The sequence below is a fragment of the Copadichromis virginalis genome, linkage group LG6 (assembly GCF_057382275.1).
Source record: "Copadichromis virginalis isolate Kocher_CV1m ecotype Utaka linkage group LG6, C_Virginalis_male_GT1.1, whole genome shotgun sequence".
Classification (NCBI taxonomy): Eukaryota; Metazoa; Chordata; class Actinopteri; order Cichliformes; family Cichlidae; genus Copadichromis; species Copadichromis virginalis.
The window spans coordinates 7,138,094-7,166,069 of record NC_140623.1 but is presented as its reverse complement, the minus strand read 5'-3'; the positions used below and the strand labels follow the sequence as shown (position 1 = coordinate 7,166,069).

Here is a 27,976-nt window from a genome sequence, read left to right as displayed (position 1 = left end):
CAGGTAAGCCAATCTGTTCATCTGGTTGTAACGTTTTCAGTTGAGAAATGTTTCTCCCACTGAAAATGCTATGTAAATGTTTTCTTATATGTTTCCAATATGACAGACAGAATTTCTCCTCTCACTAAGAGCTACTTTCTTTGTTCAATGATGCTGAAGAGGTCATACAGGTAAATCACCTTTCCTGTTGTTTTTACCACAGTAAAAAATCATCACTGATTAATAATAACAATAAATAAGTCAAAACACCATTAAATTTGTTTTAAAATGGGATGCAAGATTGTTTGTAATAACACTGACTGACTCTGGACTAAGAAGCAATTACTGCAGCTTCAGGCTTCAAAATCTCTCCTGTGTCATTCGACAACTGTGCACAAAGCTTGACCTTCAGTGGGTACTGCACTATTTTGAATTTGCAAGTAACTTACAGTTTTTCTCGATTGCTAAAACACTAAACCCTATTGCCTGAACCCACTTATTGAATCAGTCACTCTTTTGGCAAAACCATAAGCACTTTTCATCTGTTTAGACACATCTTGTCAACACATTGTCATTGTGATGCACCTGTGTTGCATAATGGTGAGCACAGGTGGAAAAAGTCAAACACTGTAGCTCAGGTGGCAGAGCAGGTCAGACACTAACCAGAAGGTTGGTGGTTCGATCCCAGTCTGCATGCCAAATATCCCTAGGCAAGATGCTAACACCATGTTGCTCTCCTTTGCCACATGGTGTTAGCATCTTGCCTAGGGATGCTAACTCCGATGCATCCATCGGAGTGTGAATGGTAGACTACTTAGCTCAGAAAAAAGTGCTTGTGTGTTTGGGTGAATGAATTAGTAGTATAAAGCGCTTTGAGTGCTCAGACAGAGTAGAAAAGCGCTATATAAGAACCAGTCCATTTACCAGTTGAACACAACAACTCAAAATTTATCACACTTGTGGCTAATGATGTGATATCAGATTACAGTTTTTTCTGATTGCTTAAGCACATTTTTTGTAACTATTGGCTAATTTTGCAAAACTCTTCACACAAATAAGAAAACCTGTCACCCAATCATCAAAACATTGTAGTTCTCTTGCAAAAGCAAACACAGCTAGATTAACTCTTCACACCTTCGTAAAAATGGTGTTTCCGTATCAAACAGTACACACAAGCCATCATCTACTAAGCACACAATGCGCCAACTGCACACTGATGGTATGAATACAAAACACATCTGGCTTTTGCTTTCTCTGTGCACAAGGTAGGCTATGTCAGTTTGAGCTCATACTTCTGTCATAGATCCATAAGCATAGAGGGATCCAAACTTCAAGTACTGGTGTTTATTCAAACACATCAAAACAAACACAAGTGTTTATTCCCAAGTATAGGATTATTTGCAATCGCCATAATGACTATATGGGTTACTTGGTCTGCAGTGAACATGCTTCCTCTGCCCCAGCATCTGGTCATCTAGCAATTCTGTAAAGTAACAATTTCAGTATTTTTACATCAATGGTATTGGTGTGTTTCTCATTGGCATATGGCAGTGCTACAAATCTTTGTGCGAAGTGACTGTACTAACCGATTCTCATTTCAAGATGTCCTTATGGTACTTGCTACAGTGTAGCGGCTCGAGTTAGGCTGGACCCGTTGGCCAGCTACCCTCAGGGTCATTCCACGGTTGATTACATGGTCCACTATTGTAGCTCTGATGTCATCAGCAATTCTATTTCTTACTCTTCCTACCCTTCCTCTCCCCCCTCCTCATCTTCCTCTCCCCCCTCCTCGTCTTCCTCTTGCTCCTCCTTGTCCTTGTCGTCCTCTTCATCCTACTTCTTCACCTCCACGTCCTCTTCCTCGGCCTCCTCTACTTCTCACTCTTCCTGCTCCCTCCATTGTACTCCGCACACACAGCTTACCTGTATTATAGTGCTTAGGCTGATTGCAAAGTGAACTAATTATCTAAAGAAGTTTTCACATGTGAAAGTGTGCCAGACAGTTGGCAAATTAGTGTTAATGATAGCCATACATGTGTATACTTTTGCTAGGAGTGTGTTGGAAATTTGGTAATTGAGTGTTGTGCAGTGAATTGTGCCTACAGTTTTGCAAAGTGTGTGTTACAAAATTGCAAACTGAGTGCAAAGCAGTTTTTGTGCTTTTAGTTTTGCAAACTCAGTGAGTGGTTTTGCTATAAGTCTGAATAGTTTTAGAGATTGTGCTACAGGAATCACAGTTAGTGTTTAAGCATTCAGAAAAAACTGTAAATCAGAGCTACTGTGATTGACCATGTTCTTGTCCATGGTATGACAATGAAGGAGGCCGGACTAAGGGTACAACCAAACATCAGTAGATTCACCGTGTCCACCATAATCCAAACATTTAGAGAAGAGCACAGGTAGTTACCTTTTTTCACATCATAGTATGTAAATGTTGACAACAGTTACAAGATGGCGCCAGTGTGTGTGGCTCGCCATCTGCCTCTTCCCCTGTTGTGTTTGTTTGTGTTGTTTTTTTATTGCTAGAGTCAACTCTCTTTTAATGTACAATCGCCAAACTCTGCTGGACCTCCGACTAGTTGCCAGTGATCTTACCAATGCAACTTATACTGGACATAAGACGTTACCTCCATTCCTATCTGGGTTACCAGCTAACCTTTTTCGGATCCTGGCCTCACGGCGAAAGCGTTTCAGATGCCAGGGCAAATGCAGCGGTCTGCTCGTGAAACTTAAGGCGTACTTGGTGCGCTCTTCCCCGGCTTCTTGGAACGAACATGGATCTGTGCCTCACAATGTCTTTTCTCCGCGCTCTCTGGAGCCCATCGATGCCTGGCTGGTGCCCGTTGTTGGCTCGGATCAGATGTCCCAGCCGCGAAGGATTTTCCCTCATCTTTGTCGGCGTAGTGCGAACCTATAGAACCTGCGGTTGCTGTGTCGGGTCTCGCTGTCAGCCACGAACACGCTGACCTCCACCAGGTTTGGATTGGTGAACACTAGATCGCTGAGTAATAAAACTTTTATTGCAAGGGATTTATTTATGACCCAAGGACTGGATTTCCTCTGTATAACTGAGACATGGTTGAGGGCCGGTGAGTCCAGTGCTTTCACAGATCTTTTACCAGATGACTGCTGCTTTTTAAACTCTCCTCGAATATCAGGCAGAGGAGGAGGACTAGCGGTTGTTTTTAAGAAGCAGTATAAATGTAAACCACTGCCCTTATCAACATCACCTAGTAGCTTTGACCTGAGTATGTTTGAGCTAGGTCGCTCTCACACAGTGCTCTGTGCTGTGGTTTACAGACTCCGCAAATACAATAAGGACGTCTTAAATGACTTTTCTGATCTGTTGGCTGAAATTATGCCAAAATACAATCATGTCCTTATTGTTGGGGACTTCAATATTCATGTGTGCTGCCCTGACAAGCCAATGGCAAAGGACTTTTTAAATCTTATTGACTCTTTTGATCTTGTGCAACCTGTGTCTGTGCCTACACAAAAATATGGGCACACGTTGGATCTTGTTTTAACTCACAATTTACCTGTCTCTAACTTAGAGGTTTGTGACATTGTAGGGTCGGATCATAAGCCTGTCTTGTTTGAGGTTTCCCTTTCTTGTACCAAAGTTAATCCTCCTTCTGTTGTTGCTCGGTGCTGTCGTATTTTTAATCCTTCCTCTGCTGGTCAGTTCTCTATTGTTTTTAATCAGAACTGCAACCTTCCTGATTCCAGAAGAGCTGAGTACTCAGTCTGCCAAACTGTTTTAGATTCGGTGGCCCCCTTTAAGCTTAGGCAAGTAAAAGCCAAATCTGAACCCTGGCTGAATGAAGACACCCGGGCTGCCAGAAGAAAGTGTAGGAGAGCTGAACGTAAATGGAAGAAGGATCAACTGCAGGTGTCATACCAAATATTACAAAACTACTGGAATTCCTACCAGAAGACTGTAAAAGATGCTAAGAGGAAACATTTTGCTGCTATTATTCAAGACTATTGACATGGTCCTTCATGCTCCACAGACTGCTGGTGTCGAGTCTTCTCAGGAAACTTGAGAAAACTTCCTGCACTTCTTTATTGATAAAGTGCTATCTGTCAAAGCGCAGACTTCCCAGTCCGTTCTCGACCCTTCTACCCCTGTCCCTAGTTCTGCTGTCTTTGACAGGTTTGAGCCAGTTTCCTTGCTCTGCGTGCAGGAGTTGGTTGCTCACATGAAGCCCTCAGGTTCCCCTTATGATGCTCTCCCTCCTCGATTTTTCAAAGAGGTTTTTCTCACTATAGCATCAGCTGTACAATCCATTGTAAATAGTAGTCTGTCCTCTGGTGTTGTACCTGTCAATCTTAAACATGCAGTGAATCAGCCTCTACTCAAGAAACCTGCTCTTGATCCTGATATTATTGCAAATTACAGACCTATTTCCAAACTGCCTTTTATCTCAAAAATTATTGAAAAGATAGTTAAGTGTCTAAATCCAATCGAGAATCTGTGGCAAGAGCTGAAAACTGCTGTTCACAAATGCTGTCCATCTAATCTGACTGAGCTGGAGCTGTTTTGCAAAGAAGAATGGGCAAAGATTTCAGTCTCTAGATGTGCAAAGCTGGTAGAGACATACGTTAAAGGATTGGCAGCTGTAATTGCAGCAAAAGGTGGTTCTACAAAGTATTGACTCAGGGGGCTGATTAATTACGCACACCCCACTTTGCAGTTATTTATTTGTAAAAAATGTTTGGAATCATGTAGGGCTGCCACGATTAGTCGACTAGTCACGATTACGTCGGCTATCAAAATCGTCAACGACTAATTTAACAGTCGATGCGTCGTTTGAAGCTTTGTAAGATCACAAAAGACGCAGGAATAAGTAGCAGGATTTAAGAGTGTAATAACAGACTGAAACAGAAGATGGCAGCACTGCATGTACAAGGATGCCAGCTGCCGTTAAACCCCGAAGAAGAAGAAGCTGTGTCCCAGAATTCATAGCGCGGCCCTGCTCAGTTTCCAACAATGGCGGCAGCTGTTTTTTTTTTTCCATATATTTTTATTGAAATTTTTTATAGTACAATACAAACAAATGTTGAACACCCTCACATTCACACATCCATCCATACATCAAACCTGCCTACATCACATTCAAATGTAGAAATGAGCATAGTTCTCACAGCAATACAAAAATACAATGGGTTAGGATAGACAAGATTCTCCCCTCCTTTCCTTCTTCTTTTCCTTTTTGTTCATAAATGTCCTTCACCTCCACTCCCTAAAATAGTCATATATGGCTTCCACATATTCACAAAGTCCCATTGTTTGCCCTTGGCAATATATGTCAGTCTTTCCAGGCCTAGAGAGATTGCAATTTCCTTCTTCCAGAGTCCCATGGAGGGAGCATCCATACTCTTCCAACATAGCGCAATGGCTCTTCTGGCTTGAAGTAGTCCGTAGTCCAGTAATTTAGTTTTTTTCCCCGATTGCTTAAATTCCCTTGGATATATTCCAAGTACACAGAGTTTTCCTATTAAAGGGATTTTTACCTTAAACACTTCAGACAGATATTTGATAACATCTTTCCAAAAGTCCTGGATTTTAGGACACTCCCATAGACAATGAAGAAGAGTTCCTTTTTCAACTAGACATTTAGTACAGATGTCCGGAATATCATTGGACATATGATGAAGCTTGACAGGTGTTATATAGGTTCTCATGAGCCATTTATATTGCAGTAGTTTAAAGCGTGTGTTTATTGTTTGTTTTTGTGCTTTTAAGCAAGCCTGGTTCCAGTCATTTTCATCTATGTCCTCTTGGATCTCCCTTCTCCAAGCATCCAGTTTATCTGCTGCTGAGTCTTTGGAGGAAAGCACCAGTAAATTATAATATATAGAGAGAAAACCTTTCCCTTTTGTATTCTTAACACATACCTCCTCTATTTTTGTCAATGGTGGAAGTTCAGCAATCCTTTGCAGTTTTGATGACAAATAGTTTTTCAATTGTAAATATTTAAAAAAATGCTTTGGGGGTATTAAATATTTTTTACACAACTGATCAAATGTGAGCAGCATGCCATCTGCATATAGGTCTTTAATTTTTTGAATGCCTTTATTTTTCCATATTTTAAATCCCCCATCACTTTTACCAGGCGTGAACTTTTCATTTCCCCAAATAGGGGTAAATCGCGAAAGCGATGGAGGATCGCCCACATATTTATGAGCTGCATGCCAAATTATAATTGTATTTTTCAAGAAAGGGTTCCTTGTAGTTTTTTTTAATATCTTAGTGTCTGAAGAATATAGAAAAGTGTGTAAGGGAAGATCTGGAACAGATTTTTGCTCGATGTCAACCCAGGCTGGAGGTGTTGTTGGGCAGAAATAATGGGTGGCTGATGTTAGTTGGGCAGCCATATAATACCATCTGAGGTTGGGGACTTGGAGACCTCCTCTTTCATAGGGCAAGTAAAGTAGTTGTAAGCGGAGCCTTGCCTTCTTATTATTCCAAATAAATTGGTTAAATAGTTTGTTTAAACTGTCAAAAAATGAAGTTGGTAGAGGCAACGGAAGTGTTTGGAAGTAATATAAAAATTTGGGTAAAATTGTCATTTTTAGGATATTTATCCGGCCTATCATAGATACAGGCAGGTTTGTCCAACGGTTTAGCATTTCCGTGACCTCTCCTACAAGGGGATCATAATTTATTGAGGTTATGTCCTTGAGGCTTGGAGTGATCCTAATGCCTAAATATTTAAAGCCTGTTGTAGTTGTCTTAAATGGGGTGGCCACCACAGGGCTTATTCTTTCTTCCTCATTAAGAAACATTAATTCTGATTTAGAATTGTTAATTTTGTATCCTGAAAATTCTCCAAATGTTTTTATTAATGTTACTAAATTAGGGATACTATCTTTCAGATTAGTCAAAAAAAATATAATATCATCTGCAAATAAAGAAATTAGATGGTCTCTTCCTCCAATTCTTGTCCCTGATATTCCTGCATTTGCTCTCACAGCTATGGCCAGAGGTTCTATTGCTAACACAAAGAGAATTGGTGACAGAGGGCAGCCCTGCCTGGTTGATCGCTGTAAATTAAAGGGTTTTGATACGTTATTATTAGTTAAAACTTGTGCTGTTGGATGTGTATACAATAATCGGATCCATTTCAGGAATGTTTCACCTAGTCCATATCTGGGGAGCACTTGTAGGAGATAATTCCATTCTATTCTATCGAAGGCTTTGCACGCATCTAGTGATAGCAGCGCAGTGTCCTCCCTATTGTTTTTCTCATAAAGTACATTGAGGACACGTCTTATATTATGATAGCCTTGTCTCGTTTTAACAAAACCTTGTTGATCGTCTGTTATCAAATTAGGCACACATTTATCTAGTCTTCTAGAGAGTGCTTTACACAAAATCTTCGTATCACATCCCATAAGACTAATTCCCCTATAAGAGGAGCATTCAGTCGGAGGCTTATTTGGTTTCAATAAAAGGGTTATTGTAGCTAATCTCAGTGAGTCTGGGAGTATTCCGGACTTATATGACTCCTCATACATGTTAAGAAGTGGCAGTATTAATTTATTTTTAAATGTTTTATAGAATTCCATTGGAAGTCCATCAGGACCAGGCGTTTTACCGCTATTCAGGTCGTCTATGGCTTCTGACAGGTCTTTTATTGTTAAATGACTATCAAGGGCTGTTTTATCCTCTTCTGAGAGGGTTTGAAATTTTAACTGATCAAGAAATGCATCTTGTGTTTCTCTGTTTCCCGTATATTCAGATTGGTATAAAGATTGATAAAACTCTCTGAAATTTTCATTTATTTTTAAAGGGTCTGTTGTTATAATACCCGATTTGGACTTTATGTGGGTGATGGCCTTTTCTGCTTGCATCTTTTTTATCCTCCAGGCCAATAATTTTCCTGCCTTCTCTCCTTGGTCATAAAATAATTGTTTGGTCCACATTAAACTTTTTGCCACTTTCTCTGCTGTTAATTTATCATACCTGGCTCTTAGAATAGTCAGATTGTTTAGTTTAGTGGGATCATTGCTCTGGTAAAATTCTGTTTCATTAGATTTAATTTGCCTTTCTAATGATTTTAATTCTTGGTTATATTGCTTACTCTTGTTGCTACTGTAGCTTATAATTTCCCCTCTTATGTAAGCTTTAAATGCTTCCCACCTAATACTAGCTGTGGTTTCATCTTTATTTATTTGAAAATATTGATCAATGCAAGTTTCTATAAATTTGACAAATGATGGGTCCTTTAACAAAAATGTTTGCATCCTCCATCGCTTTACACCTTGATCAACTTCGCCCAATCTAACTGATAGACATACTGCTGCGTGATCACTAATCACAATACTGTTATACCAACAGTTCTCAACACAAGGTAATAACTCTGTAGAGATAAGAAAGTAGTCTATCCGCGAATGACTTTGATACGAACTAGAATAACATGAAAATTCCCTGTTATTTGGATTCCTTGTTCTCCAGACCTCATTTAATCTCAAATCTTTCATATAGTTAAAAAGTATTTTTCTAGTCTGGGTATGAGTAGTGTCAGTTTGAGACGACCTATCCAGGTTAGGGTCCAGGGCGCAATTGAAGTCCCCTCCTATGATATAAAGGCCCTCCAAGGTTGATATTGTGAGAAATAGATTTTCATAGAAGGATGGGTTATCCTCGTTGGGGCCATAGATATTTATCAGGTTTATTTCTAACATGGAGATACGGCCCTGCACAATTACATATCTCCCGTTTGGATCTGTAATCACCCTCGTAGTTTGAAATGGGATTGACTTATGTATAAGAGTAATGACTCCTCTGGCATGTCTAGTAAAAGAAGAGAAATATACCTGACCCTGCCATCTTTTGGTTAATAAATGTATCTCTGATGCAGTAAGATGAGATTCCTGTAGGAAAATAATCCTAGAGTTAAAATGTTTTAGTCGGTTTAATACGTGTTTCAGTTTAGCTAACTTCCGTATCCCCCTAACGTTCCAGGTCGTAATGTTAACCTTCAAAATGTTCTCTTTAGTTGTCCTCTCCATAAAATATTGTCAGACTGTTCACTTAAATAAACAAAGTAAAGGAAAAATTGAAGAAGCAGGTTTGCACATACATTCACACACTCACACATACCAGATAAAGAACTTGTAAACAATTTCTGATTGAACATTTGCATTTCCTTGTTGGAAATGTCTCCCCCCTCCCTTGAACAAATTATTTGGAGGGCGTTAATCCACATCACTGAGGAGTAACTAGTCAACGCGACCTCTCCAAAACCCCATAAATCAGACAGTGTACACTAACCATATAATGATACTGATTCTTCCCCCATAATAAAGTAAAGTTTACCCTTGGTAGGACAAAACAAAACAAAAAAAAGACTTAGGTGAGGTTCAGCTGTTAATATACAACCCAAAAACGATTGCAATCAAACTTAGAACGAATATGCACTTAAAAACGCCCAGTTATGGTAACATAAGTCCCACATAAATTCGAGCTCAAAATTTTATCTGTCTCTTATCAGTGACTCAATTACTGGTCGGTTATGTTGAAGCAGAGGCAGTCTTATGGAGTGTCTTAATGGTTAACCTGTTGTTTAACCAACTCACTGGTGATGAGCATCCTCTGCTGTTTCCTTCGGCAGATTCTTGTAGAATTTTTCGGCTTCTTGAGGTGTTGAGAAGAGGTGGATCTTCCCACCGTACAGGATTCTGAGTCTGCATGGGTTGTGCTGGAATCCACGGAAGGCATTGATATCAATAAACAGTTTGACAACCGGGTGAAATCCCCGTCGGATCCGAACCGTCTCCGCAGACAGATCCTGTGCAAATGTGATCTTGGCCCCATCATGTGTAATTTGTTGTTTTCTTGCTTCCCGATATACCAGTTCCTTCTCTCGGAATTTTAAGAAACGAATAAGCACCGCTCTGCTCTGGTTTGGTTTCCCGGAGGCAAGCGTGCGATGCACTCGCTCCAGTGTGAATGACTTGTCGGGCGCTAGCCCCAGCCACTTAGGTAGCATGATGTTAATAAAGTCGAAGAGTGATTGTTGCCCTTCTGCTCCCTCTTTTATGCCGAAGATGCGCAGGTTCTTTCGTCGTCCGCGGTTTTCCAAATCATCTGTTTTGGCTTCAAGAAGTGCGATTCGTTTGATAGCCGAGTTCAGTGACGTTTCTGTTTTCTCAAGTGTGCTTTCAACTTCGGCAATGCGGGCTTCGGCCTCTTCGATATGAGCCCCCTGGTTCAATATGTCTTGCTTTACCTCCGAGACTTTACCCTCCAGTGCAGTCACTGCGCTCGCCATCCCAGTCAGTCTTATATCGATGCTGTCCAACTTGGCTCCAAAATCTGACCGGAGTGATTTGAGTTCATCCAAAACCTCGGCTATGCTAGCCATGTTAGCATCTGTGTCGGACGTTGATGGTATAGCGCCTGTCTTGCGTCTTCGGGTAAAGATGTCACACTGTTTCACAGATGAAGCTTTTGACATGTCAGTGCCGTATATTCCAGACCACACTAACAGCATATGCAAGGGTTTTTTATAGAAAGTTTGTACACTGTCCTGAGAGCGACCCCGCTAAGCTGCCATCTTAATGCTTGGCCACGTGACCCCCCCCATGGCGGCAGCTGTTAGTTTTAATATTACTCTTATTATTCTTTCTGGGTCACAAAATAAACATTTAATATATTTTCAGGCGAGAATGTAGCTGTGTAAACCTCAAATATCTGCTCAGTTTGTCAGGACACCACATATTTTCAAAAGCGCTCCGACGTTTTTGGAGACGTCTGTTACCCACTAGCTCGATAGTTAGCCGGGGGCGAGGCTCACTAGAGCCGTGAGAGCACCGGACTCCCGGCAAATCGTTTTCAAACCCACCGCCGTCTTTCGCTACTCAGGTTAAACATGATATATAAGTCACTTAGATAACTTTTTTCAGTATTTTATTTGTTCCTGAGTAAATCGGTTTGGCTGAGATTAAAGTTATAGTTTTTACACAGCTGAATAAATGTCAAGCAGACAGCTGATTATCAGAAGTGTCAGATGCTCGAGAATATACTCCGGTGTCCTGTTATATTTGAGATAGCAAGGAGCAGACGGCTGAGTTTATTAAATCAATCAATCAATCTTTATTTATAAAGCACTTTTCATACAAAAAAAAATGTAGCACAAAGTGCTTTACATAGTTAAAAGCAGCCCACCCCACCCTCCAACTCACTCCCCGCACTCTCATTAACATAACATAAACTACTTTCTATGTAGTGTTTAGTGACTACTCAGTAGAGAATATAATTTAGATTGACTTGAGGCATGATTTGACGGCATAGTTCAGTTTTGAGCACAAATTCAACTGTTTTAGGGTGAAAGTTTGGTTTTGCAAGAAGAGTCAGAGGTTTTGTGAATGTAGCTTGAAAATTGGGTTTTGTGTTCACAGTTTGGGGAAAAGGAGAGCAGCTTTCCAGGAATGTGTCTTAGTAATCGTGAAAAACTGTAACAAACAGTTACCCAAATCATTCAAAGAATAATAATTACAAACTTTAAGTATCTTTTGGTTTCTCTTGTATATTCTTCCACATTTCTATAATATGTGCATCAGCATCAATGTAATCAAAGAGAAATGCAGAAAAAATACTTGCAAAGACCTAGTACAGCTAAAAACTCAGGACTAGTCCTGTTTGTGTGTCTAATGGCCAATGTTGGTCTTGTTTTTTAAATGCAGAAGAAGACCCTCTGATGTCTTCTTCTCTGTTGCAGTATGTATGCAGTCTTGAAGGACAGATAATTTGGCTATGTTCTAGTGTTTGAAACACAAACACAGCTGAACATCATCTGTGTAAAAAAGATATGAGACTTCTTAGTTATTCAGGGTGTGTCAAACTCGGAGGATGTACAGAGCAAACACGATAGCAGTGCAGAACCTAGCAGCTCAACACAAGATGGAGTCGCAGAGGAGGACACAAAATTAGCAACAGGAACTGAAAAGCTTTAGTGAGAGTGACAGAGGAAGAAGCCAGCCAGAGCTGCGACCCTGAGATATAAGTCTCTCAGTCAGGTACTTTGAAAGGCAGCTGAGACTTCCAAGGGTACACAGCAAATTCAAAAGTGTTAAATGTTTTGGTGTTAATAGTCTTCTTGCAAAAGTAGAGTTAATTTTACTCTAAGCAGAGTCACATTCTTTTAATGTAACTCTGAGGTGTAAAATGATAGTAGTTAAAATCGAGTGTTAAAAATGAGTGTTTCTCTGTCAAATCTGGAGGTGTTACAATGGAAACATTAACTCTTGACCTCTTAACTCTGAACTCCTACAGGGGCTATGACACCACTAGAGTAAATTCACAGACTCCGCCCCCAGCACGGCTCCAATCGAAGCTGAAGTGAAGCCGTTTCAGAACATTTTGCTCTACATATTTGAGTTGTTTGCCATGCTTGGTAAGTCATTTTTTCAAAGATTGTTTCAATTATTGTTATGAGCTTTTACTTCTGTGGCTCTTTGGAGTTGAGACAAAGCTGTGTGGAAGGCATTAGCCATGTTGCTCGCTGATAGCATAATATTCTGTTTTAGCTAGCTGAAAGGTATTGTTTGCGGGCAAATACCACAGCCTTGAAAAAAGCTTGCATGTGAATTTTCAGTCAAACGTTTGGTCAAATACACCTAAAACAATGTCTAGAATGTGAAATGTTGGTATAATGGTGCTACTTGAAGCCTGAAAACGATCGCCCATAAAAAATAAAAAAAAACACGAGCAAACAGCAGTAGCTGACGTCCTGACTGGATTCTACGTTAGCATAGATCCCTCCAGAGTTTTGTGCACACGGTTTAGGTAAAAATGAAAAAGGTTGAGGTTTTACATTTAGTTCAGTATTACCTGTTGCCTGTGTCCTTGTCTTTTGGGAAAATACTTTACACAAGTAGTGGCTCAAAGAGGATTCCTTTTTTTTTACTGTGCTGCAATTGTTTACTGGATTATTTGTGCCATTAATTAGTGTCAACTAATTTTTATTCAATCTCCGCACAGGATATGCTTGTGAAGATGGAATATGGGGGAGAGCAGAAGTGCGTTGAAGTTCCACAGAGGGATGAATGAAGGACATGCATATTGTATTGAAGAAATAAGTGATGAGAATGCTGTTATTTGCATTTACCATGTCAGACCTTTTGATAAACAAAATTCTAATGAAAGTGAGAACATGTATACTGTTACGTCTTTCAGAAAATGTTTTGAAATTGTGGTGCACAGTTCAGAATAAATGTTTTTCAAAAACCATTGCATCTTTTTAGTAAATGTTTATTTCCAAAAGAAATTTCTAGAAGTTCAGAACAGTAAAATTCCTGCTTTTTAGAATGAATTAGAAGATAACTCTTACGTAGTTAAACTAAAATACTCTTTGAGAGTTAATATATAAACTCTTAACACCAAGTGTTAAATTATCAACTCCAGACAGATTTGGTGTAAATCAGAGTTAACGTACCAACTCTCCAAAAAAAGTTAAATTAACACTCTCTGGTGTGGACCCATATAGACACTTTAATAGTGTTGAAATCAAATCCGACAGTGTTAATTTGGACATGCTGGATTTGCTGTGTACAAGGGTTGAATATTCACCTGTATCTCTATGCATTAAAATATAATGTGAAATATCATGTTGAAATTTAGACTGAAATGTATCTCAAATGTTGTGAGCAGTTTAAACCTCTGAAAGCTGGCTGGCCACCACTTTTTCTAATATTTTGGAGATAAATTCTGAAGGTGGGAGGGGTCAGTGCTAAATAACAGCTTGTTTAGGTAAACAACCAGAAATTAAAGGCCTGATGTTGTTGAGTGTTCAGAGATATTGATACAAAGATCTTTGAGATTGTCAGCCAGTTAAGGCATGTGGTCAGAGAGCAAGGAGGAGGGCTAATAACGTCTCTGATATCATGAATGCTATTAACAAAAAATACTCTTCATTTCAGTAAACAGTTAGAGAAGAGCTTAAAGGTGTAATGATGTCTCTGATTGTGTTGAAGTTTAAAGATAAATTCAATTTTAAAAATATGTAGCCCTCACATCTTTGACCATATTAAAAGAATATAAGATGACAAAGATGAACCTGGAGTTTGGAAATCCACAAATGTTCCACATTCTGACAACTACGCTTGAAACAGCACGTGCTGTATTTCACACAGGGTAAAGATGTTTCTGTTTGCTGTCTAAAACGGGTGAACAGTGGTCATTGAAAGGATGCACCTGTCATGGTTCTGGGCCATTTGAGCCAGTGTTTTGTGTTCTTGTACTTCATGTCATTTTGTATCACGTTAAGTCTACTTTTGTTATTATTTAGTGCCTGGGTTGTTCTGTTAGTTCAGTTATTAGATTTCTCCCTGTGTTGTTGCCCTCTGTGTGTCTGTGTTTGTATCGTGGTGTGAGTTCTTGTGCCTCGTTGCCCCTCATTTCGTCATGTTTATCTACGTCCCCCAGTTCCTCCATGTCCTCTCTCTCCCTCCAGTGTACTTCCTATTTAACTTTGATAGTCTCCCATCAGTGTGCATCGTGTTGTGTTTGCTCTTCTCCTGTTTTGTTATCTTTATTTGTGTCAGGTGTGCTCCACGTCTGATCCTTCTGTGCATTTATGTCTGCGTCTCCCTCAGTTCCGTGTCTTATCCTCCCTCATGGCTGTGTCACTCTCCCGGTGTTTCCTCGTGAGTTAGAATTTCCCAGTTTAGTTTTGTATCGCCTTTTCCCAGCAAAGAAAGCTGGGATTTTGGAGTTCACGTCACACCTTGGTGAAGTCTGCTTTTGGATCCTTTCCTGCCTGCACAGCGGTTTCATGACAGAACCATGATCTCTACATCTTTGTTCAGGAAAAAAGCATCACCAATGTTTAAAATAGCAGCAAAGAAAGATGATTAAAAATATTAGAGGTGATAAAATGATGACCCCTATTTAGGGCTGCTCAATTAATCGAATTTTAATCACGATTACGATCTGGGCTTTCAACAATCATTAAAAATGACTGAGCCGATTATTAGCCCCTCCCTCGTGCTTTACTCTCACGCTGCTCCGTGTGGCAAATCGAGCGCACCTCTCTGCATTTCGAACACGTGTCACAACAATTAAGAGGACCCGAGGGAAGCTCGGAAAGCTAAGCAGAAGTTATTTGGAGAGGAGAGTGACTGCCGTTGGTTGAAAAGAGGGGTAAAAAAACTTCAGTGGTGTGGAAACATTATGGGTTCGCGGAGTCAGACGTGGATCAAGTAGACATAGTGTGTAAACTTTGCTACAGTGTCGTAGCTGCACCACAGAGCAACACTGCAAAGTTCACTAAACATAGATGTTTACATTTTTCATTTATTTTTATATTGCAAACATTTGCACTCTCACTGGCACAGACCCTCCGTCTGTGCCAGTGAGAGGTCACAGAGTAGCTCCACTGGCGCTGGCTGTGAGGACATACTGAGACCACTGAGGGTGAGATTCATCATGCACGGAAAACTGATTTCTCATAGCAGCTTGGATGTATAATAGAGTTTGAAGATCATGCACCCAGCGAGAAGAAAGACAATGACACATTAGCAGGAAAGCAAAAAACAAAACAAAAACAACAGGTAGAAGCACCTAAACTGAACACAGGCACCATGTGATGGCCAAACCCATGGCCACACTAAAGTCGGTAACTCTTGTGTATTTTCATTTCTTCATTTGAACACACTAACACACTTTAGTTTCCAATAAATTTATTGACTGGTTTGGATAAATTTGTTCTATTTGTAAGCACGCACATTTAGTTTACTTACATATTCACACCAGTTCGTTAATTTGACTTTTGACTAACCTTTGTTTCTTTACGTCTTACCCTTAAATACAATAGGATAATTGGACTGCACCACCACCTCCTGAAAGAAAAAGTATTAGCATTTAATTGGATATTGAGTTTAGGATTCAATACTTTTGATTTTCTTATTTGATCTTTAGTTTAATAACAAACCAGACTGTGCTGCATTCTTTGTTTATGATTGTGTTTTGTTTAGTATCCCCATTGTGTGTCAAAGTGGTCTGATCAGCCATTATATGCAATGGGGGGGCGGTTTCACACCAGCCTATTAATCAACCAAAGACCCAGACAGACTTTTAATTCATTTGAAAGCCTGATGCTTAGCCTCATCCACCCCAGCTGTGAAACTCAGAAACCAGTCTTACTTGTTATCATCTATCGTCCACCTTAGCCTTACACAGAGTTTCTGTCTGATTTCTCAGACTTTTTATCTGATTTAGTTCTGAGCTCAGATAAAATAATTATTGTGGGTGATTTTAACATCCATGTAGATGCTAAAAATGACAGCCTCAACATGGCATTTAATCTGTTATTAGACTCAATTGGCTTCTGTCAAAATGTAAAAGAACCCACCCACCACTTTAATCACACTCTAGATCTTGTTTTAACATATGGCATAGAAACTGAACATTTAACAGTGTTTCCTGAAAACCCTCTCCTGTCTGATCATTTCCTGATAACATTTACATTTACAATAATTGATTACACAGCAGTGGAGAGTAGACTTTATCAAAGTAGATGTCTTTCTGAAAGCGCTGTAACTAAGTTTAAGAATATAATCCACCCACTGTTATCATCTTCAATGCCCTGTACCAACATAGAGCAGAGCAGCTATCTGAACGCCACCCCAACAGAGGTCGATTATCTTGTTAATAATTTCACTTCCTCACTACGTACGACTCTGGATACTGTAGCTCCTGTGAAAACTAAGGCCTCTAATCAGAAGTACCTGACTCTGTGGTATAATTCTCAAACACGTAGCCTAAAGCAGATGACTCGTAAATTGGAGAGTTACAAATTTAGAGGATCATCATTTAGCCTGGAGAAATAGTTTGCTGCTTTATAAGAAAGCCCTCCGCAAAGCCAGAACATCTTACTATTCATCACTGATTGAAGAAAATAAGAACAACCCCAGGTTTCTCTTCAGCTCTGTAGCCAGGCTGACAAACAGTCAGAGCTCTGTTGAGCCAACCATCCCTTTAACCTTAACTAGTAATGACTTCATGAACTTCTTCACAAATAACATTTTTATCATTAGAGAAAAAATTACCAATAATCATCCCACAGATGTAATATTATCTACAGCTACTCTTAGTACCATTGATGTTAAGTTAGACTCTTTTTCTCTAATTGATCTTTCTGAGTTAACTTCAATAATTACTTCCTCCAAACCATCAACGTGTCTTTTAGACCCCATTCCTACAAAACTGCTCAAAGAAGTCCTGCCATTAATTAATTCTTCGATCTTAAATATGATCAACCTATCTCTAATAATCAGCTATGTACCACAGGCCTTCAAGCTGGCTGTAGTTAAACCTTTACTCAAAAAGCATCTCTAGACCCAGCAGTCTTAGCTAGTTATAGGCCAATCTTCAACCTTCCTTTCATATCGAACATCCTTGAAAGAGTAGTTGTCAAACAGCTAACAGATCATCTGCAGAGGAATGGTTTATTTGAAGAGTTTCAGTCAGGTTTCAGAGCTCATCACAGCACAGAAACAGCTTTAGTGAAGGTTACAAATGATCTTCTAATGGCCTCTGACAGTGGACTCATCTCTGTGCTTGTCCTGCTAGACCTCAGTGCAGCGTTCGATACTGTCGACCATAATATCCTATTAGAGCGATTAGAACATGCTGTAGGTATTACAGGTACTGCACTGCAGTGGTTTGTATCATATCTATCTAATAGACTCCAGTTTGTGCATATAAATGGAGAGTCCTCTTCACACACTGAGGTTAATTATGGAGTTCCACAGGGTTCAGTGCTAGAACCAATTCTGTTTACATTATACATGCTTCCCTTAGGCAGCATCATTAGAAGACATAGCATACATTTACACTGCTATGCAGATGACACCCAGCTCTATCTGTCCATGAAGCCAGATAACACACACCAATGAGTTAAACTGCAGGAATGTCTTAAAGACATAAAGACCTGGATGGCCGCTAACTTTCTGCTTCTTAATTCAGATCAAACTGAGGTTATTGTACTCGGCCCTGAAAATCTTAGAAATATGGTATCTAAGCAGATTCTTCCTCTGGATGGCATTACCTTGGCCTCCAGTAACACTGTGAGGAACCTTGGAGTCATTTTTGACCAGGACATGTCCTTCAATGCACATATTAAACAAATATGTAAGACTGCTTTCTTCCATTTGTGCAACATCTCTAAAGTTAGAAATATCCTGTCTCAGAGTGACGCTGAAAAACTAGTTCATGCATTTATTACTTCCAGGCTGGACGACTGTAATTCATTATTATCAGGAAGTTCTGAAAACTCACTGAAAAGCCTTCAGCTAATCCAAAATGCTGCAGCAAGAGTCCTGACAGGGACTAGAAAGAGAGAGCAGATTTCTCCTGTTTTGGCTTCCCTTCATTGGCTTCCTGTAAAATCCAGAATTCAAAATCCTGCTCCTCACATACAAGGTCTTAAATAATCAGGCCCCATCTTATCTTAATGACCTTGTAGTACCATATCACCCTATTAGAGCACTTCGCTCTCGCTCTGCAGGCCTACTTGTTGTTCCTAGAGTATTTAAAAGTAGAATGGGAGGCAGAGCCTTCAGTTTTCAGGCCCCTCTTCTGTGGAACCAGCTTCCAGTTTGGATTCAGGAGACAGACACTATCTCTACTTTCAAGATTAGGCTTCAAACTTTCCTTTTTGCTAAAGCATATAGTTAGGGCTGGACCAGGTGACCCTGAATCCTCCCTTAGTTATGCTGCAATAGACGTAGGGTGCCGGGGATTCCCATGATGCATTGAGTTTTTCCTTTCCAGTCACCTTTCTCACTCACTATGTGTTAACAGACCTCTCTGCATTGAATCATATCTGTTATTAACCTCTGTCTCTCTTCCACAGCATGTCTTTATCCTGTCTTCCTTCTCTCACCCCAACCAGTCGCAGCAGATGGCCCCGCCCCTCCCTGAGCCTGGTTCTGTTGGAGGTTTCTTCCTGTTAAAAGGGAGTTTTTCCTTCCCACTGTCGCCAAAGTGCTGCTCATAGGGGGTCATATGATTGTTGGGTTTTTCTCTGTATCTGTGAAGCGCCTTGAGGCGACTTTTGTTGTGATTTGGTGCTATATAAATAAAATTGAATTGAATTGAGAGCACCGCTTTCCCCTACTGAGACGCTTGACAGTTTGCCAGAATCTCTTCGAGGCAGTCTGAAAGTCTTTTTCTATGGCCTCTCCGAACTCCTGCCACACCCGAGTTTTTGCTTCAGCCACTACCCGAGCCGCATTCCGCTTGGCCTGTCGGTACCTATCAGCTGCAGGTCTGGTGATACGATTACAAAATGTAGAAAGTAAAGCCAATAAACCTTCAGGTCACAGTAACAGTCTTCATCAATGATCAAGCTGAGTTCGAACGTCCAGAGAGAATTGGTTTAGATATCTAGTAGTTTCTTAGCAAGTTGGAGGGTAATTTTCTACACACAGATACTGAGGATCATGAAATACTTTTTCTTTTTTCTTTTTTAAGCACACTCTGCATAGCGGTAACAAAAACCCCACCGAATTTTCACAAGTTTATGTAGTTCTGAACAGTCCTCCAATCATTTGCAGGATTTCAGGATTCATAAACAACCCTCCTCTAAGCTTTCAGAACTTTAAATAGCAACATAGAACAAAAACATTCTTTGTAACATGCAGTAGACTAAAGACAAATACTACATTTGGAAAAAGAAAAGAAAAAAAAGGTGCTAACCACAATGTTTGGGGGGTTGTGAGCCATCTATTCACAGAGTGCTATGTTTCTATGAGATGGAAAGTTTTATGGTAGCCTGCACTAAATGTACACATGCAAATAGCAGCCATTATCTCTGTACTAAACATCAAAGTTAGAAACAAGACTTGAAATCAATTCTTAAACTCCAATTTGTTAAAACACTTGATTTTCTATAAATTTGTTCAATGCCGATTTCATAGATACTACTGTGGGATGCTTGTCTTTATGACTTGTTGATCTAAACCTAAAACTGCCTATAGATTTTTCATCATGGCAGCACAACAACAAGCTCTGAGCACAAGATCCATAGAGGCTGGGGTCTATCACACCAGGCAAGACCCCAGGTGCAGGCTGTATATATACTGGACATAGTGGTGGTAGACGAACAGAAGAAGACGGCCGTAATGATAGATGTAGTGATACTGAATGACAGCAACATGGTTAAGGAAGGAAGAAGGAACACGAGAAGCTGGTGAAGTACCAAGGGCTCAGAGACGAGCTCAAGAAAATGTAGAGGGTAAAGGTAATGGTGGTCCCAATGGTAATCGGAGCACTCGGTGCAGTGACTCCAACAGATCCCAGGAATAACATCCAAGATCTCTGTCCAGAAGAGTGCAGTCGTGGGAATGGTAAATGGACTGATTCTCAAAGCGCTTTACATAACATGCCACATTCACCCAAACACAGTCATTCACACTTTCTTCTATGGTTTTAAGTGCTCACTAACTAACATTCACGCACATTCATACTGTGATGGATGCATCAGAGAGCAACTTGAGGTTTGTATCTTAGATACTAAGGATACTTGGCATGCAGACAGAGACCTCCTGAGCTACAGCCACCCCAGCTAAGATACTGCTCAGGACCCTCAAGCCCTTGAAACTGTCATCACCAACAACAAGGCTTTTACACAGAGTATGCATGTCAATACTTCCTGTGTCATTTCTCATTATTACACATAATTTATGGACATATATGGTTTGATTTCTTTGCATGTGTCGATTGGATGGATTATTGTCGACATCTGGTAAGAATTTCATATCAACAGCACTTTTAGAAATGTATTTACTTGGAAAAGTGGCGTTCAATAGTTATTTTAGCTGCTGTACTGTGTATATATCAAGATAATATGGTTCCTAGAACCATTTTACCAAAAAGATTGGCTGATGAGAAAAACAAGCAAGCTTACCTGCTGTGAAACAAACAAAGAAAAAATATGTTTTTTCCATGCCGCATGCATTTACATGCATCCTCTGACAGTGTGGGGTCACGAGAGATGAGAGTGTGGTGTCACTGCCACAAATTTGCTTCTGGTTCAGCCTTTGCAGCTGCACTTTTCCTGTTGCTGATGTGGGCAGTGATACTGCAGCCGAAACCTTCAACCTGTCATAAAAACAAGAAGACATACATGAATTTTAGAAATCTGGTACTTCTCTGGGAAGTCAGGCATTAATCAAGCATAACGTTCAAACAATAAAACATGTTTTTCTGCTCAGGAATGCAAGTAAAAACTGTAATTTGATATCTTAAAGAAAAATAAGAACAAGCTTTACTGTTCCTTCTGCTTTTTGTTAAAGTCAATTGAAAATGTATATTTTAGTACAAATAATATAATTGATCTCCAAAAGTTGATTGTGTTCATCTGGACGTTTTCAGTGGGAGAAACGTTTCGTCACTCATCCAACTGACTTCTTCAGTCTCAGCTGACTGCAGGTTTCCAACCTTATAAACAATATATTTGCAGAATGACTGAAACTAGCCCACTGAAGGAACAAAGGCCTGGAAGGACAGTTGGGAGGACAGTTCCTTCATCATTGTTCCTTCAGTGGGTGGTGACTGAAGAAGTCAGTTGGATGAGTGACGAAACGTTTCTCCCACTGAAAACGCTACGTCCAGATGAACACAATCAACTTTTGGAGATTTACTTACCTGGATGATGGAGAATGCATCTAGACAATACAATTGATCAAAGAGCTCGTGCATAGTGGTGGATGACGCATTACAGAAACCTAAAATAAAATATCTAATCAGTGTGCAGCATCGAGGAAGCTAAAATAGTGAAATGTGTTTTTTACTCATTTCTTTTGTGAGTTGGATTCATTATATCATTACAATAACTTCTTTAATTTAGTGACTTGAAATGATGTAAATTTGGAGCCATGTTGGTGTATCCGCTCCATTTACGCTCTGACACTGCTTAAGCTGAGAGACGCACATGCAGAGAATGTGTGGGTCTCATACATGGGGATAGCAAACGCCTCCATAGTGCCACAAGATGTCATTGCAGTAGCCTCAGCTCACATGCAGAGAAAAGTCTTGCTCCACCTGTTGAAACTCTCTTGTGCATTTATGACAGTAGCAGGAGTACAGAGCACTAATGGTGTGGTTTGGGAGAAATCGTCTGCTACATAAGACTTTCAGAGATGGTGAAAGAAGAGGGCAGAACAGGATTTAAGTCGTATGTTTGGGTGTTTAGACTGACAACAAGCTTACAAAGGCTGGTTACAAGAAGGGATGGGCATTATATTTCCTATGCAAGCTGAGATATTTCAAAGGTAGCAGCAACATGCTTTGTTTTGTGGTGAGTGCACTGTATTTTGTTGTGGTCTGTTAAGGGAGCACCAAGAACAGCAATTTCAACAATGTTTATGCTAAATTTTCACAATGAGCACGAGGGTTAAAATGTTCTCGTTTCACTATTTCAGGCCTTCTCCTAGGACAGGGGTCGGCAACATGCGGCTCTTTAGTCTTTATACTGCGGCTTCACGTGGTTTGGAAAAAAATGATGTTTGCACGAACATGCTTTTTTTCTTTATCCGGTTGTTCAGTCTGACGTCATTAGCCGTGTCTGGGTCTAAACTCCGCTGCAGGTCCATATATCAAACGATCACTATGGCATTACTGAGAGTTGAAAAACTGTCTAAAGTCTTTCATCTTTAATAAAATGATCAGCGTTCTGCTCTACCAGGTGTAACAATTGAGTTTAACATCCAGGCATCCATGAAAACGGAATTTATGACATTTAACGGAGTTAGAAGTTAGCAGGGAGTTAGCTCGCTAGCTTCTATCTAAATACAATATAGCATGTCCTGACTGCGGGGTTTTGGAAACAAATTCAAACGTACAGCTCTGCTATCACTTCCAGCATAAATGAAGACAGAAAACTAAACAGCAGTGACGTTTGTAGGGTTACTGAAGTTGGGCTAGCTGGTATATAATGATGTGCTACGTGACTGCTAGCGACACAGCTATGTTAGCATAATATATAAACAAGCTAACTTTTTTTCCACTCGATAAAAGTTAACGCGAGTGTTCTCGGTGGTCAGGAACAAATGTAATCGCATGGCAGGATGCTGTAAAAGGACCAAACTTCAGCCAGGAGAACAACTGAGATAATCCATCCACAATACGAGGTTAGTCATTCATATACTGCTGCATGGGCTGGGCTGTAGTTACATCCTAAGGTTTTAAAAACTGAGCTTAAATAAATGATTAGTGGTAATAAAAGCCGAGGGAGGTCAACAGTGATCACTGACTGTTTTAGGAGCTTTTTGAGATCAAATAGAAGAAAATACAAAACATTAAACATGTTAACAACACAAAAGCCATATTAAACGCAGACTACTTTAGGCCCGGAAGTAGGATTCGTCGCATCATCACTGAACAACCGGATTGACCACTTTACACACATGGTTGCTGTAGCCACACAGCCGGCTGTAGCTGTCCAGCTCACAGCCCACACACACCAACACAACAGCAGAGAGAGCACAGACTGACAGGATGCCGCTCAGGTGCCTCCCCTGCAGCGGCACTGCAGACCACACTGCGACACACACATTAGCCATGTAAAATAAATATTTATCCAGATATTTTGCAAATATTTATTTTTCAGTTGATTTTTTCCAATTATTTTTAAAATTCAGGTCAAAGCTCCGCTACAGGCCGCAAAATCCCAAAGGTGATATAAGGATGACGGCTCACTACAGTTTTTGTTTGCTATATGAATAATTTAAGTTCAGCTTTTTAATTCATGTTTGTTATATTTTTTTAAGAGTTCAAAATGTGTTCATTACATAAATAGAATTTAATTTTCTCTGTAGCACTTCATGGATTTCATAAGCAACACAATTTAGTTGTTTATACAAAGCGTAAAGGTAAAAAACAATAACAGTGTTATCTTCATTTTAGATGTCAAAAAGTATTTGCTGCTCCCAGTGTTTTCTTTTCTGTGGAAACTGGGTCCAAACGGCTCTTTGGGTGTTAAAGGTTGCTGACCCCTGTGTTAGGACATTAACATGACCTGTAGGGCTGTTTTATTCTAGGACATCACATTGTATTTCACAGTTGTACATCATGTAATCTGTCCTAAACTTCACATGCTTTATAGAAACGACTGCGTGCGTATAATCACCAACAGCTCGCCCAAGCTGTAGCACAGGTCATCTGCCCTCTGTGTTTGCAGCTTTAATTTCTGTCTTTAGCATTTTATATCTGCTGCATTTGAATGCTAGAAAAGGAAAGTTAGACAAATGACTGCATGAGACCTGTGAGATGAGAGCATGTGGCAAGCTATTTTCTGAAGCCTTCATCTTTGTTGTTCCCCCACCCACCCTCAGTGTCTGCTTTCTTTCCCTTCTCTAAGTCTTCTCACATACGTAGCTATAACTTTGCCTCCTTCACATCCTGTCTTTCTTGGGAGCTTGGCATTACTTCACTGAATTGTTCATTTACTGAGTAAGTAAATACTTGCAGTTTTTAGTTTGGTTTGTTACTTTTTAATATTGTATCTTTCTGGTATTATAAAGTTTCCCATTTATTTTAACTCATTTCTTTATTGGACATATTTATTCACCTCCTTGTCTTCTGCCTACCTGTTGTAAATGTTCTTCATTCTCAAAGAACAAACGTTTCCTGTGTTTCAGTATGAGAGAAATCTATCTGAATTGAAGGTAATAAAATATGTAACATGCGGCTAGAATCAGCTTCAGTCCTGGGATGATTTAACTAAACTGAAACGGAGTTTCCTTTTACAGAGATTCATAAGAGTTCAGCAGCTGTCATTATTCATGAGGAACTCTAATGTGGTCACTGCAATGAAAGCTTCATTACAGTGACCACACTATAAATATTTAACATGGTGGGCCACGTGCAGATCTCAGTGATCTGAAGTGGACTGAAGCAGTGAAACTCACTTTGTTGTCAGTGAAAAGAACAATTAGTCCTGTGTATAGAACAGTCAGAATTCACAGGTGCCAGTTAGAAAACCCCCTGATTACTGCAGTTGCTGTTGCAAAGTTGCAGATAGGTGCAAAATCGATTTCCTGTTTTTTCAGTGAAACACAGATGCAGAGTGCACAGAACTAACCACATCCTGAGCCTGAACGAGTGTGAGTCAGTGAACAGGGCAAATATAACCTTTTTACTTTAACATTTGGCATTCTCGTTATTAGTGGAGTGTTCTGTGCAAACGGTTTTCATGGCTTCACAAAAACTGTAGACTCAGTTTCCTGTTCTTTGCTAACAGGAGTGGAAGCCAGTGTGGTTTTCTGTTGTCCATCTGCTTAAAGCTTCATGTGTTAGCATTCCAAGGTGCTCTTTTTGAAATGCACAACGAAGAGTACACAACACAAATAGAGAAAGGTTATTACAGTTGTCTTCCTGTCTGCTCAAAACAGCCTGGCCATTCTGACCTCTGGCATCAACAAGGCGTTCTCACACAGGAAGCTGCTGCTGCTCTATTTCTGACCAGTTTCTTTGTAGACTGTAGACATGGTTATATGGGGAAATCCCAGTAGATCAGCAGTTACTGAAATACTCAGTACAACCAGATTCACTTAAATCACCTTTCTTCGCCGTTCTGATGTCATCTCGACCATGACTGCATTCCTACATGCATTTAGTTGCTGCCATGTGATTTGCTGATTTGCATTAACAAGCAGCTGACCAGGTGTACCTCGTGAAGTTTTCAGCGAGTGTCCGTGTGCTTTTCATCAGTCAGTCTTGTATTTTTAATTATCCTAAAAGCAACTAAAACTCTTATGACAGCATACTTCCTGTAACTAATACAAGCATGACTGATTGTCACTTCACACAGGTGTGTGTCTCATAATCATAGCTGAACATTTTTTTCAGATATCAGTTTATAAAATATGATGTTAATAATGTCAATAGTTCAATTCTAAATAAAATGCAAGTGAAAAACCTGTTTGCCTGGCTTCTAGCTAAATCACAGCTGCTGTAACTGTACAGCGTGTTTATCATTTATGATGTTAAATATAGCAGATTTCTTGCTTCTTCTTCACCTTTGTACCTCTGCTAAAGTAGTTTCATCTCCAATCTGTCAGACTCTATGCATCTGTTGTATACAGTGTAATGCAAAGTTCCCCTCTTAGCAAGCACTCAGTAACGTGGGAAAGAAAAACCTCTGAAAAACCAGAGCAAACTGGTGACGCTGTAACCACGAGACAGACACATGTTCAGAATGGTAATGCAATATGCAGGAGAAGAGATAAGTAGCAGGAAAAAAGACCAGCTGCACAGTGAGGAGACACTAATGTCATATCATGGAAGAATGAAAATAAACATTATAAATCATTTTTTTAAATATTCAGGCAAATGTCTTGAGTCTATTGAGTTATTGAAGTTCTTTAAAACATTTAAAATATGTGCATTAACAATATGTAACTATTTACCTGCTGGATGGAGCTATAGAGTACAGGTACTGCTGTATCTACTGTATACAGTTCCAAATAGAGAGGAAAGTTGCTGGCAAACAATCACATCTGCACATTTACAGAAATTGTTTATTGCAAACAATGTGGGGTTTATGTTTTTACACACACGTCTTCCTGTGTGTGCCTTTGTAGTGTCTACCTGTTGTTGCCGCTGCTTCTTTTTCCAGCTCTCCACCACGGCATGCTTCTTTAGTAGGGGAGGCACCCACTGTTGACCATCTCCCTCCCCACAGCCCCTACTGGTCACCTGGTTCTGCCAGATGTTTCTGATTGTTCAAAGGGAGTTTTTCATTCCCAAAGTGTCATTGTTGGGCTTTCTCTGTATTATTGTAGGGTCTTTACCTTACAATACTAAGCGCCTTGAGGCAACTGTTGTTGTGGTTTGGTACTATATAAACAAAACTGAATAATCATTTAGTGTTTAAAGAAACATTACCTGACAAATCTGTTCACAGGTTGTTCATTGAGTTTAGAGCTACTGAGGTCATTTCTTGTGATTCACATCATTTTAACTGCAGTTTCTGCTTTTTGTCTTTTTAGTGATCTACAGAGTCACCATGAGGACCAAAGCCATCCTTCTTATGTCAGTGTTTATACTGATACTCTTGATTCCCGTATCTTTTGCTACCGGCACTCAAAACTATACTCTAGAGAACAATACGACATCTACTCAAACTTTAGGCTATTCACACTCTCCCTCTGGAGCTACAAACAGCACAACAACATCCTCCCCAACATCCAATTCAGTTACAACCGTTGTTCCATCAGGTACAACAAATACAGCTCTACCTAGCACAACTTCCTCACTCTCCACAACCGAAAAGGCAGTGAAGATTTGGCTTATTGTCATTCTGTTGGTCATCATGGTTTTGATGGTGCTTGTGGCATATCTCCATCACGTGTGCCAGCAGTCCGGCCATAGCGGCTCTGTGCCCAGGTTCCTATTAGATGTGAGGGAGAGGCTGAGAACCTGGATCAGGAACCTGGAGGACCACCAGGGTGTTCAGCTTTGGCCAGGGGACAAGAGACCAGCAGAGGATGCCATGGAGGAGGATGCCATGGAGGACACAGAAGGAGGACAGGCAGATGAGGGAGAGGTGTGGAGGGGTGGAGAAGGAGCTAATAATGAACTAAGCAACGAGGAAAAAGGAGAACACAAGGAGGAAGACAGCGACACTTCGGATGACTGCTCAAGTTTGGAGGGGGATGATCTGAGGGAGAGGGCACTAAACAGACAGAATGAAGAGGAGGGGAACCAGAGCAAGGACAAGGATGAGGATGAAACGAGTACCTCAAGTGATGAAGGTCAAAGTCATTCAGAAGGAATGAGTGGTGGAAATAAAGATGAAGATTCTGAAGAGACTGCACTTGTAATCTCCCCTCAGCAGGATGTATGTGATGTGACTGTTTTATAGTGAAACGATGCATGAGTGAAGGAGAAGATTCTGACTGTTTTTAATGTTACAGAGTTTAGATAGTTACTTTATCGACACCAAATCAATAAATAAATCAATACATTTGCCTTTTT

General features: G+C 40.1%; 2 protein-coding genes across 6 annotated transcripts in view; one reads left to right on the top strand and one right to left on the bottom strand.

Moving 5' to 3' along the window:
* Positions 1-20,998, bottom strand: part of LOC146707089 (CD48 antigen-like) — a 33,907-nt gene extending 12,909 nt beyond the window's left edge. Inside the window, exon 1 of the mRNA XM_085458422.1 lies at positions 20,904-20,998. Within this exon, the coding sequence (XP_085314548.1) occupies positions 20,904-20,964 (61 nt within the window). The 5' untranslated portion in view covers positions 20,965-20,998. The remainder of the gene's footprint in view (positions 1-20,903) is intronic.
* Positions 156-27,976, top strand: LOC146707088 (uncharacterized). 5 transcript variants are annotated; one of them, XM_085458420.1, is made up of 3 exons: positions 156-170; positions 12,266-12,386; positions 26,989-27,976. In XM_085458420.1, the coding sequence occupies exons 2-3, from the start codon at positions 12,380-12,382 to the stop codon at positions 27,861-27,863; spliced, it is 882 nt and encodes a 293-aa protein (XP_085314546.1). In that variant the 5' UTR covers positions 156-170; positions 12,266-12,379; the 3' UTR covers positions 27,864-27,976. The 5 variants fall into 5 exon arrangements, 3 of the variants coding, with proteins under 3 accessions (XP_085314546.1, XP_085314545.1, XP_085314547.1); XR_014920745.1 differs by lacking the exons at positions 156-170; positions 26,989-27,976 and adding an exon at positions 12,974-13,222 and having other exon boundaries at positions 12,041-12,386; XM_085458419.1 differs by lacking the exon at positions 156-170 and having other exon boundaries at positions 12,054-12,386.